We start from the raw sequence: 22649 nt of genomic DNA on the forward strand, positions 1-22649 counted from the left end.
CCAGCGAAGCCAAAAACAGACGCCGTTATCAGGCTCTCTATTTATTATATACAATAACCATGGAGGACCATATCTGACGGGTTCTGGCATCCTGTGACGCTGCGGCAGCCTGGTGATCCGTGGAAGATGTGTGATAAAGTTCAGTGTGAGAAGAGAGCGGTGGTGGGGGGGGCGACAACACAGGGACGCTCATTAAAAACACATCGTTTCACCTGTAACACTGCACCGATCCAGTAAAACATCTGGAAATGTAAATGATTGTTAGCTGATAATGGATGGGGGGGATGGTTCTCACCCACACACACACACACACACACACACACACTGGCCCTCCCACTTGATCTTGTGGTCACTGTGCACAGTTCCCTTTGCGTTCCCCAAATGCAGAATTGGGCATTTTCTACATTAAATCAATGCTGAGCCCTGTGTGTCAGGTGTCTGGGCATCTGGGCAGGAACAAGGTCTTCCTGCGGTAGCGCCCCCTGCCCCCCCCCCCCCCCCCCCCCCCGTCTCTCACCCCCGTCTCTCACCCCCTCGTGCGGTTTTCTCAACAAGGTTGTGAACGGATCAAAAGGAAAATGTGTGTAATCTGAAAATGAATCCCAGGCCACAGGCCTGATTAATGGAAAAAGATAATGGGCCACAAACAAATCCAGCAAACGGGGATGGGGGAGCAGCCCCCGCATCACACACCCCCAGCACCACCCCTAGTCGCCGGCCGACCGGACCGCCGGGGGAAGGACTTGTGACATTTATTCAATACCGTCAGAGGCTCCGAAGTGCCATTGCGGAGCTGCAGGAAAACGATGAGTGTGAGGGCTACTTAGACTAAAAGTGAGGCTGTGTGTGTGTGTGTGTGTGTGTGTCGGGGGGGGCACGCGAGTCGATCGCACTTGCGAGGGGCGCTCAGAAAAATAAGAAAGTTGCTCCTCTCCTCCCACCTCTGGTCCCAGCAATAGATGTTTTTTTTTTTTTTTTTTTTTTTTTGTAATATGGATACTCCTCCCCCTGCCCTCACCCACCCCACCCCACCCCCCTTTTTAATAAAACCAAATAGGGATTCGGGATTCTTTCTGTTAATAAAAGGGAACAAAACAGCCGTTGTAAAGGGGAGCGCGTTATATGGGCCGCATTGTGCTGCGCTCTTGTGAGCCTTCGAAGGGGAGGCGAAGCAGCGCTGATGAGTTTCTGTTACTGTAAACACTCTTTCTCTCCGGTGCCATCGTGGGGAAATGGCTCACTGCGGACCGCCTGAGCCCTGCCGCAGACACACACTTCATCAGTGGCTGGAGGAGAGGAGATGCGGTGCTAATGTCTGCCGCTGGAGTGAGGAGGAGGAGGAGGAGGAAGGAGGAGGAGTGATCGGTGTGTGGAATAAATAAATATATGTAAGAAATGATATCTCATTCTCCTCCCATCCACATGATAAATACTGATGAGAGGAGCAGAGCTTGTGAGTAATCGCAGGGCACAGTGTGAGCTGGCGCGGGGGGGTGAGGCGGTCCCGCCTGCACGTTTGGGGACGACGTGTCGGCCGGTGGCCCACTTTTCGTCTCGGTTCTCACGCCACTGGCCCTGTACAGTAGGCAGGGCCACTGGGGGGGGTTTGGTATAGTAGCCACGTACCGTGGTGGTACGGCGACACGCTACTTTTCAGCACCTTCCAATTTTGAAAGTGTCGGACTGGCGCGAGGAGGGGGCAGGAGGGGGGGGGCTGCGTAATCCTTGTGATATTTAATTGCTTTTAACATGCGGAGCAGGAGCAGTAGTCGAAGGGACGGGGCTTAAACACAGCTAATCCCTGGGCGGTTCTCACCTTCACCTTTGTGGCCTTGACCAGTGGAACGCGGAGGAGCAGAGCAACTCCCGTAGTCCGACAGCCGTGTCGTGGAGCGGACGTCGGAGCGCCGGGCACCCCGCTTCTTCCCGCATCCCACGGCCGCTAATAGGTGGACCTTTTCTTCATTACGCTCTTTGCTTACGTTACTCCTCCGCAGACCTGTCCGTTCCTGCCTCCTCGCCACTTGACATAAGTGCCCGAAAACATGTTCTAATGAATAGAGATCGTGAAAGAGCGTGGCTGCAGGAGGGAACTCCATCCACTCCATCGCCACGTTAGTGTTACTTACCTTCTTAGCACCATTGTGTGTTTTTTACCCAACAGCAAGGAAAGTAGCTTTTGATTGGACTGCAGTACAGTGGCGCAGCGGGTAGTGCTGCTGCTCAGCAGCTCTGGCTTTGCGTGTGTGGAGTTTGCATCTTATCCTGGTGCGCGTGTGGGGAACAACTGTTGGACCCCCACACGCGCACCAGGATAAGATGCAAACCTACCACCCCTACCACCACCGTGAAAACTGCTCGTGTGGCCACCAAAAGTTCACTTCAGCTCGATGGTCCTAACCCTGTAGCTCGATGGTCCTAACCCTGTCCCTTACCGTACCTTGTTGGATGGTACAGCAGTAGAAAAGAAAAATTTGGTCTTCAGCTGCTGTTCCACCTGGTTTCTGCCGTGAGAGCCCAGCCCACCCCGCCCCGTACATGTCCCAGACAGCCTCCTGGGTAAAAAGAAGCACAGTGTTGGAGTTCTGAGTTACCCCTTTGACACAGGAACTGGCTCAGTTGTCACAGCAAAGCAAAATGAATAAACATTTATAATAATAATAAGGTACAGGCCCCCCTGCGGTAAAAGGTAAGTTGCTGGGCCTGTTTCCTGTGCCCCCCCCATTCCTGCTTCATTTACAGCAGCTCTCTGTCCCACCAGCGGAAGGGAAACGCATCGAACTGACATGCCACTTCTGAATTTGCTTAACTTACTTTGTTTTACTTTGCTCTCGGTTTTTTTTACTTCTTGGAGGCTCTAAGAAGGAGGGAGCGAGAGGGAGGGCGGCCACGTTGGCCAAGGTCGATGTGATTTATTCATGAAAGGACGCATCGCACAGCCGCACATGTTTGAAGAGCCGCTTGCAGTGCCACCCGTGCGGCGCACTGTCTAATATTCTGCCTTTAATAGCTTATAAAGCGGAGAGATTGTTTTGCGGCAGTCTGTCCTCACCCCCCCGGCTCGTGTGACGCTCTCCGTTCATTTTCTCACCCAGTGTTCCCAATTACTTTTCCTCAATTGAGCCTTTATTAGTAGCTCACTTCCTTCAAATCCTTACATTGTAGGTATTGATTTGCGTAGAAAATGGCAATTACAAGCTTTTATGGACGCGGGTGTGCGGCGCCCCACTCAGCGGCCCCCCCACCCCACCCCCTGTGTGGAGGAGCCAAATAAAAGTAATGAAAATAAGCAGCGTCGAGTCGCCCCACGAGTCAGGATTGCAGCCCGATTTCTTCATGTGTGCGCAGTCCCCCCTGGGGGTGATCGATACAGCGTCCTAAGGCTAACTCTGCGTACGTCTGTGTGTGTGTGTGTGTGTGTGGCAGCACACAGCCCCAAACCCATCAGCTTCACATCGGGGAGGGCTTTGAGTGCGAGCCTAACTAATCAGACAAATAAACATGTTTACAAACCTTTTATTATCCGACTGCACTCTGCAAATAGTCAATAGATTCCTCCTAGCCTGTGGTGGGATCTTGTTTTTTTTCCTCCTTTGCTTTGAGTCAGTGTGTAACTGCCGCTCAAAGGCCAAACCTCTTGCCGTCTGTCGGCCTTAAGTCGGCGATATTCCCTTCCGAACCGTGCGTCCCCCTTGTCGGGTGGCCTTCGGTGATCCCGAGCTCAGTGAAACATTAGCCGTCTGGTCATTTGTCTCATCCAGCGCGGTACAAATGATGCACGTGGGAAAAAGCAGGGTGCGTGTGTCCCGTTCTGTGCGCTTCACTTCTCTGGGCTCACAAGTCAAGAGAGGCTTGTTTATGTAGCACCCAGTCCTCGCACCCGTTCCCAATGCTGCTCCCTCTTCATCGCCCTGCTGGTGGCGTGCCATCTGAAACCACCTGCCTCAGAAGTACGGGCCTGTAGATGGCCCGGAGTGCGGCTGCGGAGTGCGGCGGGGGCCGTGTGGGTTTTTTTTTTTTTTTTTTTAAAAACAGCGTGATGCAGACTGCAGTCGGAGATGCTGGAAATCGTGAGTGTCAGTGTCCATGGAGAATGGAACTGGGTTGGGCTGTGAGCGTGGACATATGGAGACTGGCTTCTCCTGGGCATCGGTGGCAAATGCGAACCCTCTCTCTCGCTCTGCTCTCTCTCTCTCACCCTCTCCTTCTCTCTCTCTCAGTCTGTCTCCCTCCTTCTTTCCCTCTCTGCTGGCACACTGGCAGCCGCACTCCCTGGGAAACGCAAGCCTTTCAAACATGAGTAATTGATGAATTGTATGCAATATGCAAATGTGAATGCATAAATCTCCTGAATGACAGCTTAATTTATGTGAGCCTTTAAGAATGCAGGATTAGATTTTAATTAAATATCTTCAAAGGCACCCTGACTTGTACAGTTTTTTTTTTTGGCTGCTATCGTCTTTGTTGTTGTTTAAACAATTTCCCATTAAAATTTTTTAGATCAGATTTTTGCTGCCTCGATGCACCACCCCTCTCGACCCCGGTGAAAACTTCAGCGAACCTTCCGGGCACCGCAACTCTTCCCGTGGTTCTCGTGCGTAGGAGGAAGAAAGTTAGCGAGACGCCAGAGAGGGGTTTGCTCGGACCCTCCGCTGCCGCTGACGGAGCGGGGCGGAGCACTCGGAACTCGGGGGCGGAGCCTCGTTCCGGCAGGATCGCCGGGTGCTGCCTCGGAACGAGCGTTTCGTATGACTCTTTGAAAAATGACAAGGGCACATTTATGAAATTCATAGGGAATAGAAAGTGCTTAGTAACCCAGTTTAAGTTGTCTGCAGCAGAAAGTGCGGCCCCACCAGGGACTTGGGGGAGCGATTAGTGTGGACGTGTGCATTGACAAGGTTTTTCTTTCTGTTGAGCGGAACGTGAGGAAACGTGTGAATGACTTTACGCGACCATCTGTTCGCTGCGCCCATGGGGATGCCGAGGCAGACGAAGGGGGCACGCGGACCCCTCCCCTTTCTGTCATTGCTATTATGAGCTGGTCATGGAAGAGCTTAGCATGTGGGCCTGGACATCTATGTAAACAGAGCTCAGCGAGGGGCGTCGTGCCCATCATCAGCTGGGTGACATGCGGAAAAGTCCTCCTAGGCTGGAGCACGGCACAAATACAGTAAATACAATACATGAATCTTAAGAGCGAGAGCAGAATAATGGTAATGCAACTCACTCACTGTATGTGGGATTTGGGAAATAATACGAATTTTAATACGAGTGTCGGCATCTGATTGGAAATTAATCTAGATGCTTCTTTTTGATGGTAATGAGTTTTGCCAAGTCGTTAAATTATTAATGAACGCACATTTGTTACAAGTGCGGTAAAGTAATTACAGGACTACTTATCGATAAAAAAAAACGCTTCACTGCTCTTCCGCTTTTCGGACAACTAGTTAGTCTAAGCCTAGGCTCACAATTGGATTCATTGCTCGCTTTTTACATTTATTGTTCATTTCTTTCGCTAAAAACTCAGTTCGGTTTAAGAGGAACTACAATAAGAGCAGGAATCAATCTCGCGGAAAGAAACGCTTTTTTTTTAATTATAAAATTACCTCAAAATTTCAGACATCCATCGTCTAACGGAACAGCGAAGCGAGCTGAAATGAGAGAGTGACGGTGACGAACCGAGTTGAGTCCTGCTCTGTCAGTCAGTGTCAGTCGCCCAGTTTCAGACCGCGCGCAGCCCAACAATCGTGTAACAATTACATTTCGAGAATTGTTTCGATCCCGGGCTGCGGCTTCGCCGTTTGCTCGCAGTCTGCGGTATTTTTCTCCTTTTTTTTGGCTCTTTTTCCCTGGAAATGAAGCAGAAGGGAAGCACCTGTCGCGAGCGAGGAAAAGGCTCCTTGGGGCCCCAACAATGGCGGGCCGAGTGGAACAAAAGAACAAGAAAACACGTTTATGACTCCGCGGGGAGGACACCGATGGGCTCGCGCACAATCACCTCGTGGCGGGAAGAAAGGTCGGAGCTCGAGCGGCCCGCGCGACTCCCCCCTCTCGCGCTCCCGGGGACTCTCGCGGTTGGGAAAGGGGACAAGGGGACGAGGGGACAGGGACTCGCGTCGGTGCTTCGTTCCCGGAAAGCAAAAAGCCCAGTAAGTTGCAACAGCACAGTTGAGAGGAAAATACACTCTTCCCCTCCTCCCTCCCTTCGTCCGTCGTGTCGGCTGAGGAAATGTCTGGTTAAGGCTACAGAGGAGGTCCCCTCCGTCCGCCTCATTGAGTCATTCAGCTCCCGCCCGAGGCTCTTTCCTTCCAGGGAGGCTGCGCCTTCCCTGCGGCCCCCGAGATTCCTCTTTCTCCCCACCACTGCTCCCTGCTCCCTGCTCCCTGTTCCCGCCACTCGCCACTCGCCGCCCGCCTTTATGAGGCGCCGTTTCTCCCGGAAACGAACGCTTAGCGGTCGGAACTTTCTGGTAATTACCCGCTTGTCGCGCGCCGCCTGTGAGTGCGAGAGAAGAACTAACCGAAAAACGGTCGGTTAACGTCGAAAAGACACGACGGGTAAAATATCTACTTATTATTATACGTGTTATATAATTGAAACTTACTCTCTTAGGATTTTAAAGCAAATAAAAGTTTCGAGTTCCGTCTTAACCGATGTTGATTTTTATCACTCAGTCAGTGTGTGTACATTATTACTGTGTACTTTTTTTAACAAAAATTAAATGTATGAAATTACTAATTGATATTTTAAGCAACATCATCTGACGTTTTGAAATGTACTAAAGTACAAAAATAACGAAACTAGACTTGCTCTTCACTCTTCTGTAAGTGTGATAATGCCTTCATATCGCTTAGTTACCAATTTTTCTCTCTTTTTTTTTTTTTTTGTGAGATTCATCCCAATCCGATATGCCTCCACTCCAGTTCATAAATATGTAGAAATAAGATTTTAAACAATTCTTTTTGACACGTTCTGAAGAAGCCCCCCTTCCCCCCGTGGCCCTTTCATACGGCCTGTTTCATTCATCCACAGGTCACAGGTTTGTCTCCGTCCTGAGAGGGAAGGTTCCCGCCTCAGTGCCCTTGGTAGGGTTTGCAAAGGATGTAGGAATGCGAGCTAGAAAGGTGAAATGAAAGTGGATTGAAACTCCCAAGCAGAAGAAAGAATCCACTATCGGCTTCGGACAGAATCGGGGTGCGTAAAAGAACAGCAACAGAATGAGAATAATTTTCACAGTTTAGCTGAAATAAAGCCATGCTATAAAACGTACTTTCACAGCATCAGCGTCAAAACGTGTGTATTTTAGATAGCATGTTCAGGTAGACAAAGGGTTGGGTAAATTAATTGGAAGGGGTTTCAAAGAAGAAGCAAGATTTTAAGAAAAAAGATTTTTTCCTTTATTGAAGCTGTGATCAGTCAATTTTGTTTGTGCATAATCTCTAGTGTGCAAAACATTGAGCAAAACATAGTCCACGGCTACTGTGGCTTACAGTGCAGGTGAGCCATAATAACAGAAGAATAGGCTGGCAGGAGACCAGAGTGAATAAAGGAAAAAAGTAAAATCAAGATCAACTGCTTTACTTTGGTGTTTGTTTCTCCTGTTGCAGGCACTTGTGTGTGTGTGTGTGTGTGTGTGTGTGTGTGTGTGTGTGTGTGTCAGAGCGAGGTTATACAGCAAAATCAGCTTTGTTCTGATGGCAACATTCTGTTTGGAACACAGATAAGAGTGTCCCATTTGTCCGGCCAGGTTTTTATTTTTTTCCTCGTGCTCACTCTGTTCTCTGTTCAGTTCCGCTGTGTGTCTTTTTATCCAGGAAAATAAAGGCTGAGGCCAGCCAAGTACCCCCACCCCCCCCGCCCCGAGCATTCGATGGCTCTTTTTTATGTCACGTCCAACTACATTTTTGAAGACCGAGATGTTTTGTTCCTACATATACGTTTCCCCCCTCATTTATTTGTAGGCTTCCTTTTTTTTTTTTTTCTTTTCTTTACTGCGGTCTTGTTTTTTTGTTTGTTGTCATTGCAACATTAATGGAAAAAAACATTGCTTCTCTAGTTAGTGGCCCTGGACTTGGTCTAATGATATACAGTGGTGAAATTAGCATTTTCCTACTCAAGCACTTTCTTTCTTCCTCTCCCTGGCCCTTTCGTCCGGTCTGTTTAATTCAACCTGTCATATGTTCGTCTCTGTGTTCTGTGAGGAAAGGTTCCCATCTCTCTGCCCTTGGTAAGGGGATTGCCTTGGCAGGCTGGTGGTGGGGGGCCTTGCTGGAGGTGATGTGAAGTGGGTGGAGGGTTTTCACTATCTTGAACTAAGTTGAATGCTTTTCTCTGGCTTCCTGTTCACCAGGGAGGAATTTTTCAGTTGGATTAAATAGCATTATGTACAATATGCCTGCGTGTCACTGGGTTTTATCAGAGATGACCTGTAGAAGTAAGACGTGTGCACGCTCCAGACTATGTCTTGGCTTGATCGCTATCAAACCCAGTGCGTGAGTACAGTACAGAGAGATGAGCTTTCGCTCTTATTTGAACAGTTATTGTCTGTGAGTCTGTCGCAGTGAGCTTGGCCCCCTCCCTTGGAGGAAGATGAGCAGTGAAGTCCACATGTCACCTCTTTAAGCATTTACAGTATATGACATTTTACACAGCCATCCACCCATTGGAGACAGTATTAATAGGTTCTTGCATTAACTGATATACCTGCTAAAAGTGTATTTTTCATAATTAAAATGTCTCTTTTTTTCTTTTTTGAGGTGCACTCCTCATTGGTAAAGGCAATTTAAATATGCACCGCACATACACACAGGGACACCGCACTGACCACGACAGCCGCTCTCTTTGGCTGAGGGAGGTAGAGAAGGAGGAGGTGCCATACTGAAATGGGATCAGTGGGCTGTTCAGGAGCCCTCGGGGTTTAAGTCTGTGGTGGGACCGTAGTGAACCTGGTGTAGTGACTTTGTGCAAATTCTTCCCTGTGAATCTCTGTCTGTCTTAAAGTGATGACTGAATTTCTCTTGTAGCCTTGTGTAAGTATAATACTGTTATTATTATTGTGGTTAGTGGGATTAATAATGGTGGCATTTAAATGGGGTACAGAGGTCTGATGGTTTCTCTCTCTCCCCCCTTCCTTCTTTCTTTGAAGCTCTAGGCCAGGCCGTCCTCCGAAGCGTTCCCTGGGCGTGGCTATGCAGGAGAGCTCTCGCCTTCTGCCCCACAGTGTGCATGGCCTGCTGTCTCCAGGCCTGCTGTCCCCTACAGGTAAGCCCCCACTCCTGGTGAGTGCTCACACCCTCAAGCCTTGTCATTGTGTGCTGTGACCATCCGAACAGACACACCAGTAATGATCCCCCTACAGCTGAACAACCTGGCGGCATTACATATAAATATTTTATAAACTCACAGGCCTGCCCCCCGTTGCTATATTTTATACTCTTCGGAGGTGAGCCTGTCCACCATCCGGTATTTTCCCTCTGCGTGTCCCTCTGTTCCCCCCAGCCTTCTGTCCCCCAACCCCTGCCCCGCTCTGCTTCCTCTGCCTTCTGCAGATCGGCTATTGATTTGGCTCAGCTTGTCCTTCAGCAGCCGCTCCCGCTCCTTAGACAGAGGTTACACTATTGAATTTCTGTGGCTCTCTTTCCGATACGCACTTTTTGCCTCACGCACACATACTTTGTTTTATCTCCCTTATAATCACAACATGCATTTACCTGTCTGAAGGTCCAGTATTCTGTGGTGGGGAACCAAGCTTTCACGAATGATACTGAGCTCTTGTTACGGCACTTAGATTTTGTGTGTGTGTGTGTGTGTGTGTGTGTGTGTGTGTGTGTGGGGTAGGGAGGAGGGGGGTGTCAGACGCAGGCAGACTGAAACATTTCATGTCTTTGAGTCTGCCATTACTGGAGGTATTGTCTTGTGAAACATATTTTTATGTTTTTATTTACTTATTTTTCCTTTGAAATTGACAAAGGTTGAAGCAATTTTGTCCTCATGCTCGCTGATAAACGAAATTGATTTTTGCAGATGTGTAGCCTGAGCCACAAGTTAATGTTAGCACTGATCAGATTTCAGATAACTTAATTTTATTTCTATGGCCTAATGCTTAGTGTATCTTTTTTTAAGCGTTCATTTCATTCTTTACATTCACTGTTAATTGTTCCAACTGTCCATTTAAGATTATGTGGTGTACTCATCCTGAACATCTTTCTGCACTTGTCCATAGTTGTATTTATGATAATATCAACTGCAAAAAATATCAAAAAATATCAGTGGTTTTAATCATGAATGCAATAAAAGAAATGTAATAAAAGTAACAGTAATTTTTTTAGTCAGCAGTTTTGTAATGCATTATTCTGCTGCTTAGAAGGCTATTAGAATCATGTCAGGTTTTTTGTAATAGAAACACATTTGAATTGTTGCATATTTGAAAGTCAGGAGTAAGCACTGACGTTGGCAAATTGTAAATAGATTTTCTGTTTTTGTGATGAGTTGGTGAATCTTTATCAGGGATCAAACACTGTGCTACATCAGATGCTAAATAAATATAGTTGCTGGGTTTCACCTATCTTGAGTTCACTATGTCACTCTCTCTGTGAGAGGTATTTGTCTCTTGATTCAGGAGCTTTGTGTATCACGCATGTATCTCAGTAGAGGTAAGAAAAGATCAGTGATTCATTTCTGGAGGTAAAACCTTTATAATTACAATAGCTGTAATGTCCAGGCTTTGAGCCTCCTACAGCTAAGTTTGCTCTTTACTTCTATACTTGAGTGAAATGTTCTATGGTCCTAGTAGATTGTTGTTATCTGGAGTGGCTGATTATACAAAGTTACAGTCCATATGAAACAGAAATGCTTGGAGAAAATAAAAAGCACCAATTAGTACAAATCAGTGCATCTTGCCCAGGGCTGGAAAGCTATCCAGTAAGGAGCACATTTAGAAACAAGTTGAAAGTAGAACACGATTTGAAGAAGAGCATTGCAAGTAAAATGTATGAATAAAAAAGTCTGTGTGTAAAATTAGGATAAAGCTGATCATGGTTAATACATTCATTTACCATCAATAATTGCTTGCCTTAATGGAGAGTCTCATGGCATTTGGAGCCTATCCCAGAAGCATAGGTTTCAGACTGGGTACATCCTAGACAGGAGACCCTGTCCATCATAGGGTAATCACACATACTCATTCACTCGCATATGCACACTAAGGACAAGTTGGTCACCAGTTCAGCTGAAGCATCTGGGAGGAAAGGGGAACACTCAAAATGTGATCATAGAAGAAATTTTGCTGTCTCAAAATATAATTTGGAATGTACACTTTAAAACATTGAGGGTGATTTTATAATTGCATTTTTTGTTGGTAGAAAATACACATTTGTTTAATTCTGCCATACATGTTGGGTATCAAAGGATATTTCTGCAGTCTTTCTTAGAATGACGGGTTCATTATCAAGGTACATTTCATCCAAGATGCACAGTAAGTCTCACTACAATTAAGGTTTTGTTGCACTTCATCTTTTTTTACATTGTTAACCAAAGCCTTTGGGATCATGTAAACGGTGTCCGAAAAATGTGGTAATGGTTTGTTTGTATAGAGCAACAGTCCTCCAAACCTCAGGTGGATGTTCGTTTTACAGTGCATCGTGATCTTCTCTTGAAGAAGTGCACAGAATTCACAGGGGAATTGTTTTCTTGTCAATGTCTCTGCTCTCATGTTCGGAGGCAGAGCATAACAAGGAAGAAAACAAGCAAAGCAAAAAGCCAAACTTAACTTGTTGTCTGTTTTGTTTTGGCCTTTTGTCTACTGGATCGCTGTTGACAGGAAACATCATAAGCTGCCGCGCTGCAGGGAGGGAGCTAAACTGTTGGAATTAGAATTCGGCTCCTACTCTGTTGTCGTGTAGAACAGTGGTTCACTCTTCCTCCTTGCTCGCTGTCAGTGGAAGGGGTACAGTAATGTGAATCAATCTAGGTCACAGTGTGAGGGAGCGAGAGCCAGAGAGTTAGAGCAAGAGACAAAGAGATTCAGGAAAGGAGGAATTGGGGGGCCCAGGGATGCAGGCCATGCTTTACTCGGATGACCTCTGACCTTAACCTTAACCTGTAGGACTTCCTTTAGTCTCGGCAGAGTGAGTCAAGGCTGAAACTGTGCTGTCCTCAGAAGGATATGTGCTTGTGCATTTCTTCACAAAAAATGTGTGTGCCATCTGGAAAGCTGTGTGTTATCCTTTTTTTTTTGTCTTTCAACTTCTTCGCCTTTCTTTGAGCCTTCAGAGTTTTGGATAGACTGGGATCCCCATTTGCTGCAGTAGTCTGAAACCTGCCAGTAATGGATTGATCACTAGGGGCCACATGACAGGACCTCTGCTTCTAACCAGTCAGAGAGGTTGTTTTCTCCTTCTTTTTTTGGCCCTGACTTTTCCTGAGTGACTGCATAGTATCTTCTGCATTAGCATGATGAGGCTAATGAGATGTGCTTGGTGTTGCCAAACTGAACCGACATGCTACTGCTCCTACCATGCCTTGCATCCATCGAGCCATCTCTTTTACACACTTGTGCTTCTCTCTCTCTCTCTCTCTCTCTCTCTCTCTCTCTCTCTCTCTCTCTCTCTCTCTCTCTCTCTCTCTCTCTTGCTCTCTGCTGGAGAATACAAGCTGGGCTCTTCCTGGTGACTTTGATGAATGACATGTCCCAATGGGAGCAGTGCTCCATCTGCTCACAGCCCCCCATCCCTCTCCCCCCACACCTCGCACACCCAGAAGGAGTGTCCCACCCCTGTCCACCACGATTCGCTCTGACAAATTGTTTTTAACTGCTGTTTCTGCTTGCCTTCTGCCTCCGACTGCCATTCCCCGGAAGCTCATGGGCGCCTCCTTGATGGCTTTTTTTGGCAAGTCGCTTCATGTTGTTAATGCAAAAAGGAGCCTTTCTTTTGAATTTGCTTAGGAGATGGAAAATAGGCTAGATGAAAACCTGTAGGAGAACTGTCAGCTGAAGAAGTCAATAACGAGATGGAGCCAGTAGGAATGGCCTGTATTAGTGAACAGCATCCTATGGGCTAAACACGTTGTCTTAAATATTTTACACTAAAATCCATTCCTTTCTTTTTTCTGCCTTTAGGAATCCTTCAGCACTCATGTATATTACCCATGTGAAATTTCCCAGGACAGAAGCTTGTATGTGACTCTGCCACACTCCATGCCCTGTCTCTGTTCCTGACTCACATGCTTATCTGAAGGGGAGGGGTTGTTGGGTAAAATAACTTTGAATAAATAAAACATGGGGATCTGTTTAGTGACATATGGGCCAGCATAGCTGTCCTGCATGCTAATGAAGGACGGCATTATGGAGAGAGCAGCAGAACTAAGTGCTGCCAAGAATATAGATATCAAGAGAAAGAGGTAAAAAAAAAAAAAAATTTGTGTAAACCTGTGATAGCTTTGGAATCGCATTTGTCCAACTTAAAGCTTATGAAGTAATTTATTTTATAACATTTATAAACTTAATTATAACAATTAAAAAAATCTGAATACAGAATAATAAAATCCTAAGAAACTGAAGTTAAAAAGTTGCAATTTTGCTTTATGTGTATTTTAAAGTCTGTTTAACATGTTATCTAAAACAACATGTTAATGTTTTATTATTTATTTAGTGTTTTATTATGTATAATCAGGTATTAACCTGATTATAAACAAAATGCATATGTTTGCTTCTTTTTTTGATGTTGATAAAATACATTCCCACATGAGAAGGAAAGATTATTTGACAAATTTCAGTTCTATCCATCTCGACTCCAGCAGCCTGCTTGGCACCAAGTGTTTTCTAGATCTGTGATATGGAAGATGCATTTCTGTGAAGTTTCTACATGGTTGGCATTTCTCTGCATTTCCAGAATACACAAATTTAAGTTCAAGATCATTTGTCAGATAGAGCTAAAGGGGAAATTGTGTGATGATGATGATGACAGTGATAATAATAAATTATTATTATTATTATTATTATTATTATTATTATTATTATTATTATTATTCAGTTGCGGTTTGTGGAAGTATACTGTGAATTGTAACTAATAATAGAGGTCCCTGTCAGAGATCATCAGTTTTTTTCTCTGCAAAAACTACAATTCAGCTTCTGAGGGGTAGCTAGGGTCCACTTGAGTGGGGTGCTGGGAATGATGGGAGTAGATTTTTTTTGCCTTCATGGTCCTGCTGATGCAGAGGAGGGGGAAGTGGCATGTGCAATAAAGTTGAATAAATTATTGGTTGACATTATTGCTGAACATTTCATTAGAGTAGCTATAAAACAAACATGTTTGTTCCTGGGAATTAATAAAATAGAACAATTCTATGAAGTGACACCACAGTTGTTGTAATTAAAATATTAATTTTAGGGGAGAAAGCTGTAATGAAGCAGTAATTTTTGGAAATATCACCAAATGTAGCTCAAAGCACACCGTCAGTGTCGTCATGAAAATTAAGACGATGCTATTTTTAGACCAGTGTACTGAGTCACCTAGAGATCCATATCCCAAGGCTCCAGCAGCCCATGGGACCGGGAGTAACCCTGGTTTTGGGTCTCGGGCGTCGGCTGTATTCAGTAGGCGGCTGGCTGTAAATCGTCCTGATAAAGAGCTCGGTGCTGGGATGCGCAGTCACGCCAGCAGAGCCCTAAATTAAACACGCGCATGCAGGTGGGTGGCCCCCAATCCACATTTAATGAAGGACTGGAAAAGGGGGGTGGGGGGGCTTTTAATTTGTCTTACAAGCGGTATGCCTGTCTTCAAACGCACTCTCAGGAGCTAGGAGAATGGGCTTCATTAATGGGTCTGAAACTGTAAAACAAAGACATTACAGTAATAAGAGCCCTGTTGTGGAAAGTGCTGCAAGCCAAGCAACAGGAAGTTCTTATTTCCCTCCGCTGTGCTTTCACTTGTCCAATGTTCATCATCAGGGCAGAGAAGATGAGCAGGTGAAATATGAAGAATCAAACATTGTTTTTTTTTTTGTATCTGTACTCTGTCAGATCAGCTGAGACATTTTTGTATAGTTGTTAAACTGACAGCATGTCCAGTTTTGCACATTAATAGCCAACTGCCTGTCTCCCTGGTTAGGGTATAGGCCACCAACAGTAGTTTGTCAAAAACTTTTATCTTGTGTACGGGTTTGAGGTCTTTGGTATTCCTTTTGCTGGTATATCTGTAGCAAGATGAGTTTTTTGGGGTGAGGGTGCTAACCCTACACCCAGCACGCCTCCTTTTGTATCCTGGCTTGGGCCCAGCATTTAGACACCTGACTTTAACGTCAACAACTCAAATTATAAACTGACCCCAGAGACCTAGAGCAGAGCTCCTCCTTTTGTTTGAGGTTTCAGATTACAAACCCATAACTTGTAAGAGCCGTTACTTGCTTTCCTCCTGAACCACAGTGCTAACGATAACTTTTTGCTCCAAGAAGTGATGCAAAACATGTTCTAGAAATTGTTTCTTAATTCTTCTATGACTCATTGCCTTCTCTACATACCATGCATGCACCATATTGCAAACTGGTCTATTTGTGTTCATTTGGAGGAAGAACGTGGTTAAGACAGGGACCTGTTGTAGTGAATAGCCAGTGTGGCCTGAGTGAACTGCGATACTCTATTCTTCTGGAAGGATGTGGTGAATGCAGACCACAGTGACAGGGCTGGCAGGTGATAAGTTATCCACCTCAAACAGCGTAACAGGCCTGGCCTTGTGTTGTCTCACCACATGGAGTTGGTCTTGTGAGCTTGTATGACATCTGCTTTAAAGGATTCTGGTGTGTGCTATTCGATATTATCTAGCCATTGGTCTGTTTGTCTGTCTGTTGTGGACGTGTCCTCTTTATCACAGCTCTTTGGTTGGCAGTATTAATACTATAATTAGCGACTTAATTAGAGATGGGAAATGAGTGACAGTTTGAAGTCAGTGACTCACGTTCAGGAAAGCGTGAGTACCCCTGCAGGCGACATATTGAAGCCGCAAAAGTGTGCAAAACCTCTTAAAGGAAACGCCTTCTAAAACACTTTCTAAATCAGGGCATCCGTGCTGTGTATCGCGGGCGTGGGGGCGGGATTAATGCTGCTAAATCCACCCTCCCATGCCCCCCACTCCGGTGTCTCGGGCCCTGTGCCGGCCTCCAGGGGCCTGGGATTAAGGAACATTCCCTGTCACCGGGCGGATTAGGCCTTGTCGTACACAACAAGCGAGATGGACCCCATTCAGCATCACTGACGCAGAAAGCAGAAAGCTGCAGCCTGGGGAGTGGGAGCCAGGCAGAGGCAGCCTCCAGTCCGTGACTAACGTTGATCCTACAGGGTGGACCATTCAGGGTGCAGTTGATGGCACACTTTGGATAAACACCCCAGTTGTGGTTTAGCCATGTATTGACCACAAATGAAGACTGAGTCCATTTGAAGGGACAAGAGTGATGTGTCTGAGGGAAGGATATAACTGATTTGTGGTACAGGCAGGGCCTGTTTTACTGGAGTGCACAACTTCACTCTGTTCCACTAGCTGTTGACTTTAATCCAAGGGGGAAAAAAGATTTGTGTATCTTGCAATGTCTGTTATTAATTTCGACAGTACAATATGTAAATTGGGATTTTAATGCTTACTCTGCTGGTTACCCTGCACAGCACACGTTGACATTTCTCCTCCTGCAAAAAAATGTCAATAGCACATCAATAAAAGTCTTGCTAATTTTTACAAGGCATTCTGGAGAGTTGCCCTCATCTGCACATTTTCTACATCAAAGTTCACGATCCAGCTCTGCTAATCTGGTATTAAAATGAAAAAAGGTGACCTTGTCCAAATTAATAAGCCTGTGTAGAAATGCGCTTTCAACATGCGAAAGGTTAAGCAAAGGTTACCCTTCAGCTGCAGTACGCAGACATCAGCAGCCCTTGTCCACACCCTGTCCCCCCTTCTTCAGTGGCTATGACAGATTCCTGGCCTGGCTCAGCGGAAGATCCACCCTCCTCTCCTGTCCAACCCCATCCCTGCAGTAGAGGAAACCACATTGTCCTCCATCACATCGGGGTAAAGCCATGCAATGTTGGTTTGTTTGTAGGCTGCTCAGTAGGAGGAACCTAGTTAGAAATACACAAATGCAAAACATTATTAATTTGTTACTAAACTGACATTTTTATCTAAAAAGACTTGCAGTGTTTGACAGTTACACATCTTTACATTTTACAAGAACAGTTAAGTGCAAGTACCTTGCTCAAGAGTGCTACAGCAATAACAAGGAGAGTGGCTTGAAGCTGCAACCTCCAGGTTACAAGTTCATGGGCTTAAACATACCATCTGTTATCTCTCTCTCTTTATAATACACACACACACACACACACACATTTTCTGAACCGCCTGTCCCATACGGGGTCGCGGGGAACCGGAGCCTACCCGGCAACACAGGGCGTAAGGCCGGAGGGGACACACCCAGGACGGGACGACAGTCCGCCGTAAGGCACCCCAAGCGAGACTCGAACCCCAGACCCACCAGAGAGGAGGACCTGGTCCAACCCACTGTGCCACTGCGCCACTGCGCCACCGTACCCCCCCCTTCTCTTTATAATATAAAAATATAATTCATTTTGTGTGTTTGTGTGTGTGTTTCTGTGTGCATACGTGTGATTTTAGTGGGGAGCAGTCAGTTACTCTGGATGTGTCTCACTTTCACAAAAGCAGAACAATGATCCGCAGAGCCATGTTGTACAAAGAAACAGTGCAGAGAGTGTACCTAGTGTGCAGACGTAGAAGCCCACACAACTGCAGTGCTGGTTGAAGGAGTGGGCATGACTGACCACGTCAGTGTCTCAGCAGCTCCTCCTAGGCTTTACTTATGCTTTGCAGTACTATGCGTAATGTAAAGCATGAAGTAAAATCTAAAGGTCAGTCTTAGATTTCTAGCAGGGGCGCGTGTGAAGAGTTAACAGGGCGAACTGTTGAAGTGCGCAGCTGGGCGAGTCCTCCGTGGCCATGCCACTGAGCTGCACCATCCTTCCCATCCCTGTGCTGCTCTCCGAATCTCCACGGCTATCTTGGCCCAGCAATCACAGAGCAGGTGACTTGATTACATTGAAATCAGGCAGAAAATGTCCTCTTCGGGCCACTCAAGTGAATCAGTCAAATTATCGAGTGGCAAAACTAATTCGGTGCCTGGGGCCAGCAGAGCTGCCACTTCCTATAAGTCAAGCCTTCAGTCAGTGTAAAATTGTTTTTATTTTATTCTCTGTTTCATTTATTATGGCTATTGGAGCTAATCCGGGCAGCAAGTTGCAGCCAGTGCGCCTGTCACTATTGCTTCGGCTCCTGCGTGCCTCTGTTTTTACAGAGAATGCTTCTGCCCCCCCAAAACCCCCACCTCTTCACTCTGTATCCTCTGTAGATGTGAATTTTCAGGGGGAAGAGCGACTGGCAGGGTTGAGGGTCTAGCTGCTGTGCTCATCAATCATGGTAAAACCATTTGGACAGACTAGCCTGGTATCAGGTGGCTTACTTTGAGTCTAAACGGGAAAAGCACTTACATACTTTCTTTTTCCACAAGGGTGTTTCTCTGTGTACAAATAAATAAATATTTTGGTATTTTATCTGTGTATTGCGTGTGAGCCACTGAAAGTACAAACCAACTGAAGAACTGAATTGGTATGAATTAATTTTTATCTTAATTTTCTGCATGAGAAAAAGAGTTTGAGAATGTTTGCATTTGCCTTTCTCACAGGTGTTGCACAACACCCAGAATTAGGCTTTTAATTAATGAACTCAAAATTAATAATGAACACTCAGTGCACTATGTAAAAATGCAGAGTATTACACAAATACCGGGGCTCCTTGTTTTCTGCCTTTTGTCATCTCGTAGCCTGTGTGGTTTTCAGCCAGTTAGCCTCAGGTACAGAACCTTCTGGAAAGCCCTCCGATGGGCCTAAGAAAACAAAGCAGCCCTCCCCTTTATTTTCTCACCCAGTGGAAGCAAGTCGGTAAAAAAGAAGGTCGAATGAAAGGGTGAAGCTCAGTGGAATGCAAATCAGAGACAAAGCTCAAGGTTAACAATAAAGTTGGGTTCGTTGCTTGTGGTCTAGCTGGAGTAAACACCGGGAGTCCCGGCGGAGTATTGGGTGGTCCATTTTAATGATCCGCGCACCATGGATGGCCTTTGAAGCAGCAAGGAGGTAAAAAACCTTTGTTCTCCTGTAATTAATGGCATTAATAAGAAGGGTCGATTACAGTGAGCCTGGGGAGCAAGATGCCAGCTAAATTCAGCTCTGGCTAAGAGTTCGCTTTATTTAAGGGATACAAACAGTAGCATGATGAAAGAAAAACAATGCCCGAGAATCCGTAACAGCTTAGCGCTTTTTAAAAACTTCATTACTTAATTGTTTGTCAATGTAATGCATTTTTAATAGGTATTATTTGCTCAGTAATAACAGAACAACTTCCTCGAATTCAAGGAAAAAACACTTCTCTTTTTCATGTTTGTCTTGGAAAAAAACTGGATGAGAGGGAAAAACTAAAATGCTGTAGAGAAAACAAGGGAGCAGACTGAAAGTAAGATAGCATTAAGATGCTTGGCAGGGTTGAGCATATTCCCTTTATCCAACTTATGTAGTCCCACAGGTGCTTTTACACGGGCACTGAGCCCTGCTGCCCACACACACACACACACACACACACACACACACACACACACACACACACACACACACACACACACACACCACCAATCACTCCCTCATCACCCCAGTCAGGATTTGAGCATCCTGACAAGTATTGGGCCAACTCCTCTCAACAAACGGTGCTCATGAAGAGGGTAATCATGGCATGCCACTGTGTTATTAGCCCACTCGTGCCCTTCTCCTGTGACTCCTCGTGTAAATGACACGTTTTACCCACCGATAAATCTCCGCCGCCGTGACACTGTGCTCCCGCCCCCTTCCGCCTCCTCCTCCCGCTGCTCCCTCTTTTCCTGCCACCCCGGGGATCTTCCTTCTTGCAAGGGATTCTTTGGAAAATGGATTCAATAGTCCTTTCTATAAATATCTGACACCGCCAGAGCATGGACGGGCTGTAGGTGGGAATACGTTAACGGCAGAAAGTGAAACACCTCTCTCCCCATACATTACCCCTCAAAGGTTAATCTGACTGTCACATGACCCCTGTTTCCAGCAGCCCGGTGCTTTGTAAAGTAACCCAGGTGAGAAGACACACTGGGAGGCACACTATAGACAAGAGGAGACCTCAAGCTCTTTTGGGACCCATGTTCATGCATGGCTTCCTCTTGTAAGTGGAGCAGAGACAAAAAAATTAAATGCCTTTGTTACTGAGAGTGTGTTGCCCTTGAAATGCTCACCAAAACAGTACAACACCTATGTATACCTCACATTCCCTTTGGCCATAACAATGAAGCTAGTGACTGACCCTGAAATGATGTAATGCGAGTATCCGGTCTGCTGAAGGGCTCTGACGTGTCAGAATATATATATATATATATATATATATATAATTTTTACATTTTTGAGTTTTAACAAGTAAAGGATTTTTCTTTAGGAAGGATGTAAATACAGTACATCCTACACACACACACACACACACACATTTTCAGAACCGCTTGTCCCATACGGGGTCACGGGGAACCGGAGCCTACCCGGTAACACAGGGCGTAAGGCCGGAGGGGGAGGGGACACACCCAGGACGGGACGCCAGTCCGTCGCAAGGCACCCCAAGCGGGACTCGAACCCCAGACCCACGGGAGAGCAGGACTGCGGTCCAACCCACTGCGCCACCGCACCCCGCGTACATCCTACATTGAAAAGGAAATGCAGATTTAGCTTCATAAAGGCATTTCACAAAACAAAAAAACTGAGTTTCATACATATTTTTATTTTTCATCGATGTTGAGAATTTACTACACAGCTCTACTGATTAACACTTATTCTGTAGCAGTTCTGTAAAAAAAAAAGTGTCATCCACTAATATCTTTATGTTTGTTGTACTTCTTTTGTTATGCTGTAATGTACCCATGCCCTGCAGCTAAAACTTTGAGTTACAGGGCAAAAAATGTCGCTGAGTTAATTAAAAAACAACAAGGGACCAAGAAAGAGACAAAGGGACGAGGGCGGGTGGTGCGGGGGAACAAGAGGAAAAAGTGCACTCCACTCACTTTCTGCCCACTGAACATACCCTTGTTACACTTTGAACACTTGGCCCATTTATTTCTGCTAAGTCGAGGATATTCTGACTCAACGAGCCCAGGCTCCAGTGACTCCCTCCATGAAACATTAACAAGTTCTTGGGGTTAAAGAGATGCCTTGAAATCAGTGCTGCTCGTAGGTCAGATGCTGCGCGGCGTCCGCAGAGGGAGGCTGGGCGACCTAGTCACTTGGGGGCTTTGATGCACACTAGTATAGCTGTGTGGTTTCACTCTTTGGGGGAAGTGGGCTGCACTCCACTCATGCTCTTTCTGCACATGTGCTCTCACATCACTCCTGAAGATGTGTAAGACCTGTGTGGAGCGTCTCTCATCTACATGGTCGCAGTGACTTCAAACAAGTATTCTTTTCTCACTGCCCCTGTGACCACCCCCTTTACTTTTGGTGCGTTCCCTTTCCATTTCTCCCACATTCTCATGCCCTCAAGTTGGAGCTTCATTGCTTGGGCTTTCCACAGGAGGCTATTAATCTGATCCATCTCTGCCACCCACTCCACTGCTCCGCCAGGGCGACCGCTGGTGATATGTCCAGATCACAACACCCACACGCTAATTAAAGTCTCACACGGATAGGAGTAAACAGGACCAAATGGAAAATGAAAAATCTCTCTGTGATGGAATCAGTGTGGAGCCCTTTGCTGAGTTGCTCTTTCCTTAACCCGTCATGTCACCCTCTCCTCAATAAGAGCAAAATGCATGGAAGCAGTGTTGTTCGCATTGAAACACTTGACATACAGTTGTGGCCAGAGCAGGGGAGTAATAGCTGTTGTGGGCTACAGAAAAAGGAAAAAAAAAAAAAAAAACAGAATGCAACTGCTGCTGCAGGAAGTTAATTAACAGCTTATTCCCTGTTTGATAAAAGTAATCTCCTCTCATTGCGGTGTAATTTTACCTCAATGTAATATAAAACCACAAGCTACTGCTGCGTCTGCTAATTATGGGACGCGTCCCACAGCCTCTCTTGACGACGCATTTGGTGCGATCCATAACTGTCGGGGCTGAACGCAGACAGTAAAGAGAGTTTCAATGGTTGACCTGTCGGCTGTAAAGCTCCGTTATTGTGTATCCCGGTAAGGCTACTTTTGGAGGGAAGCTTTGCCTCCTCTGCCTTGCTGATGCCACTGTATCCGGTCTGGTAAAACGCTCCCTTTCTGTGGAGTGGAATCCAAGGCTTCCTCGAATCAGACTGCAGCAGACAGGCACATAATCGGGTGAATTATTTAAGGGTGGCTGCTGAGCATGTTGTGGTGACAGAGCCCGGTCGTGGGTGCTAAAACGAAACTTTAGCGCCCATCTCTGGAGACGCCACACTTGTGGTGGCTCCCCTCCCCACTTCTGTAGTAGAGAAAGGAAAAACCATGACTTCGCAGCCAGCGGGCCCTATTTGTCAGCCTCCTTAGAGAGGAAAGCCTCCTTTATTCAACCAGAT

At 46.1% G+C, this 22649-nt stretch overlaps 1 protein-coding gene across 3 annotated transcripts in view; it reads left to right on the forward strand.

Moving 5' to 3' along the window:
- dacha (dachshund a) overlaps positions 1-22649 on the forward strand; it is a 122113-nt gene that overhangs the window by 47031 nt on the left and 52433 nt on the right. For all 3 annotated transcript variants that reach the window (XM_018751995.2, XM_018751996.2, XM_018751997.2), the window contains exon 2: positions 9147-9262. In XM_018751995.2, coding sequence (XP_018607511.1) covers positions 9147-9262 — 116 coding nt within the window. The remainder of the gene's footprint in view (positions 1-9146; positions 9263-22649) is intronic.

The sequence above is a fragment of the Scleropages formosus genome, chromosome 4, assembly GCF_900964775.1.
Source record: "Scleropages formosus chromosome 4, fSclFor1.1, whole genome shotgun sequence".
Classification (NCBI taxonomy): Eukaryota; Metazoa; Chordata; class Actinopteri; order Osteoglossiformes; family Osteoglossidae; genus Scleropages; species Scleropages formosus.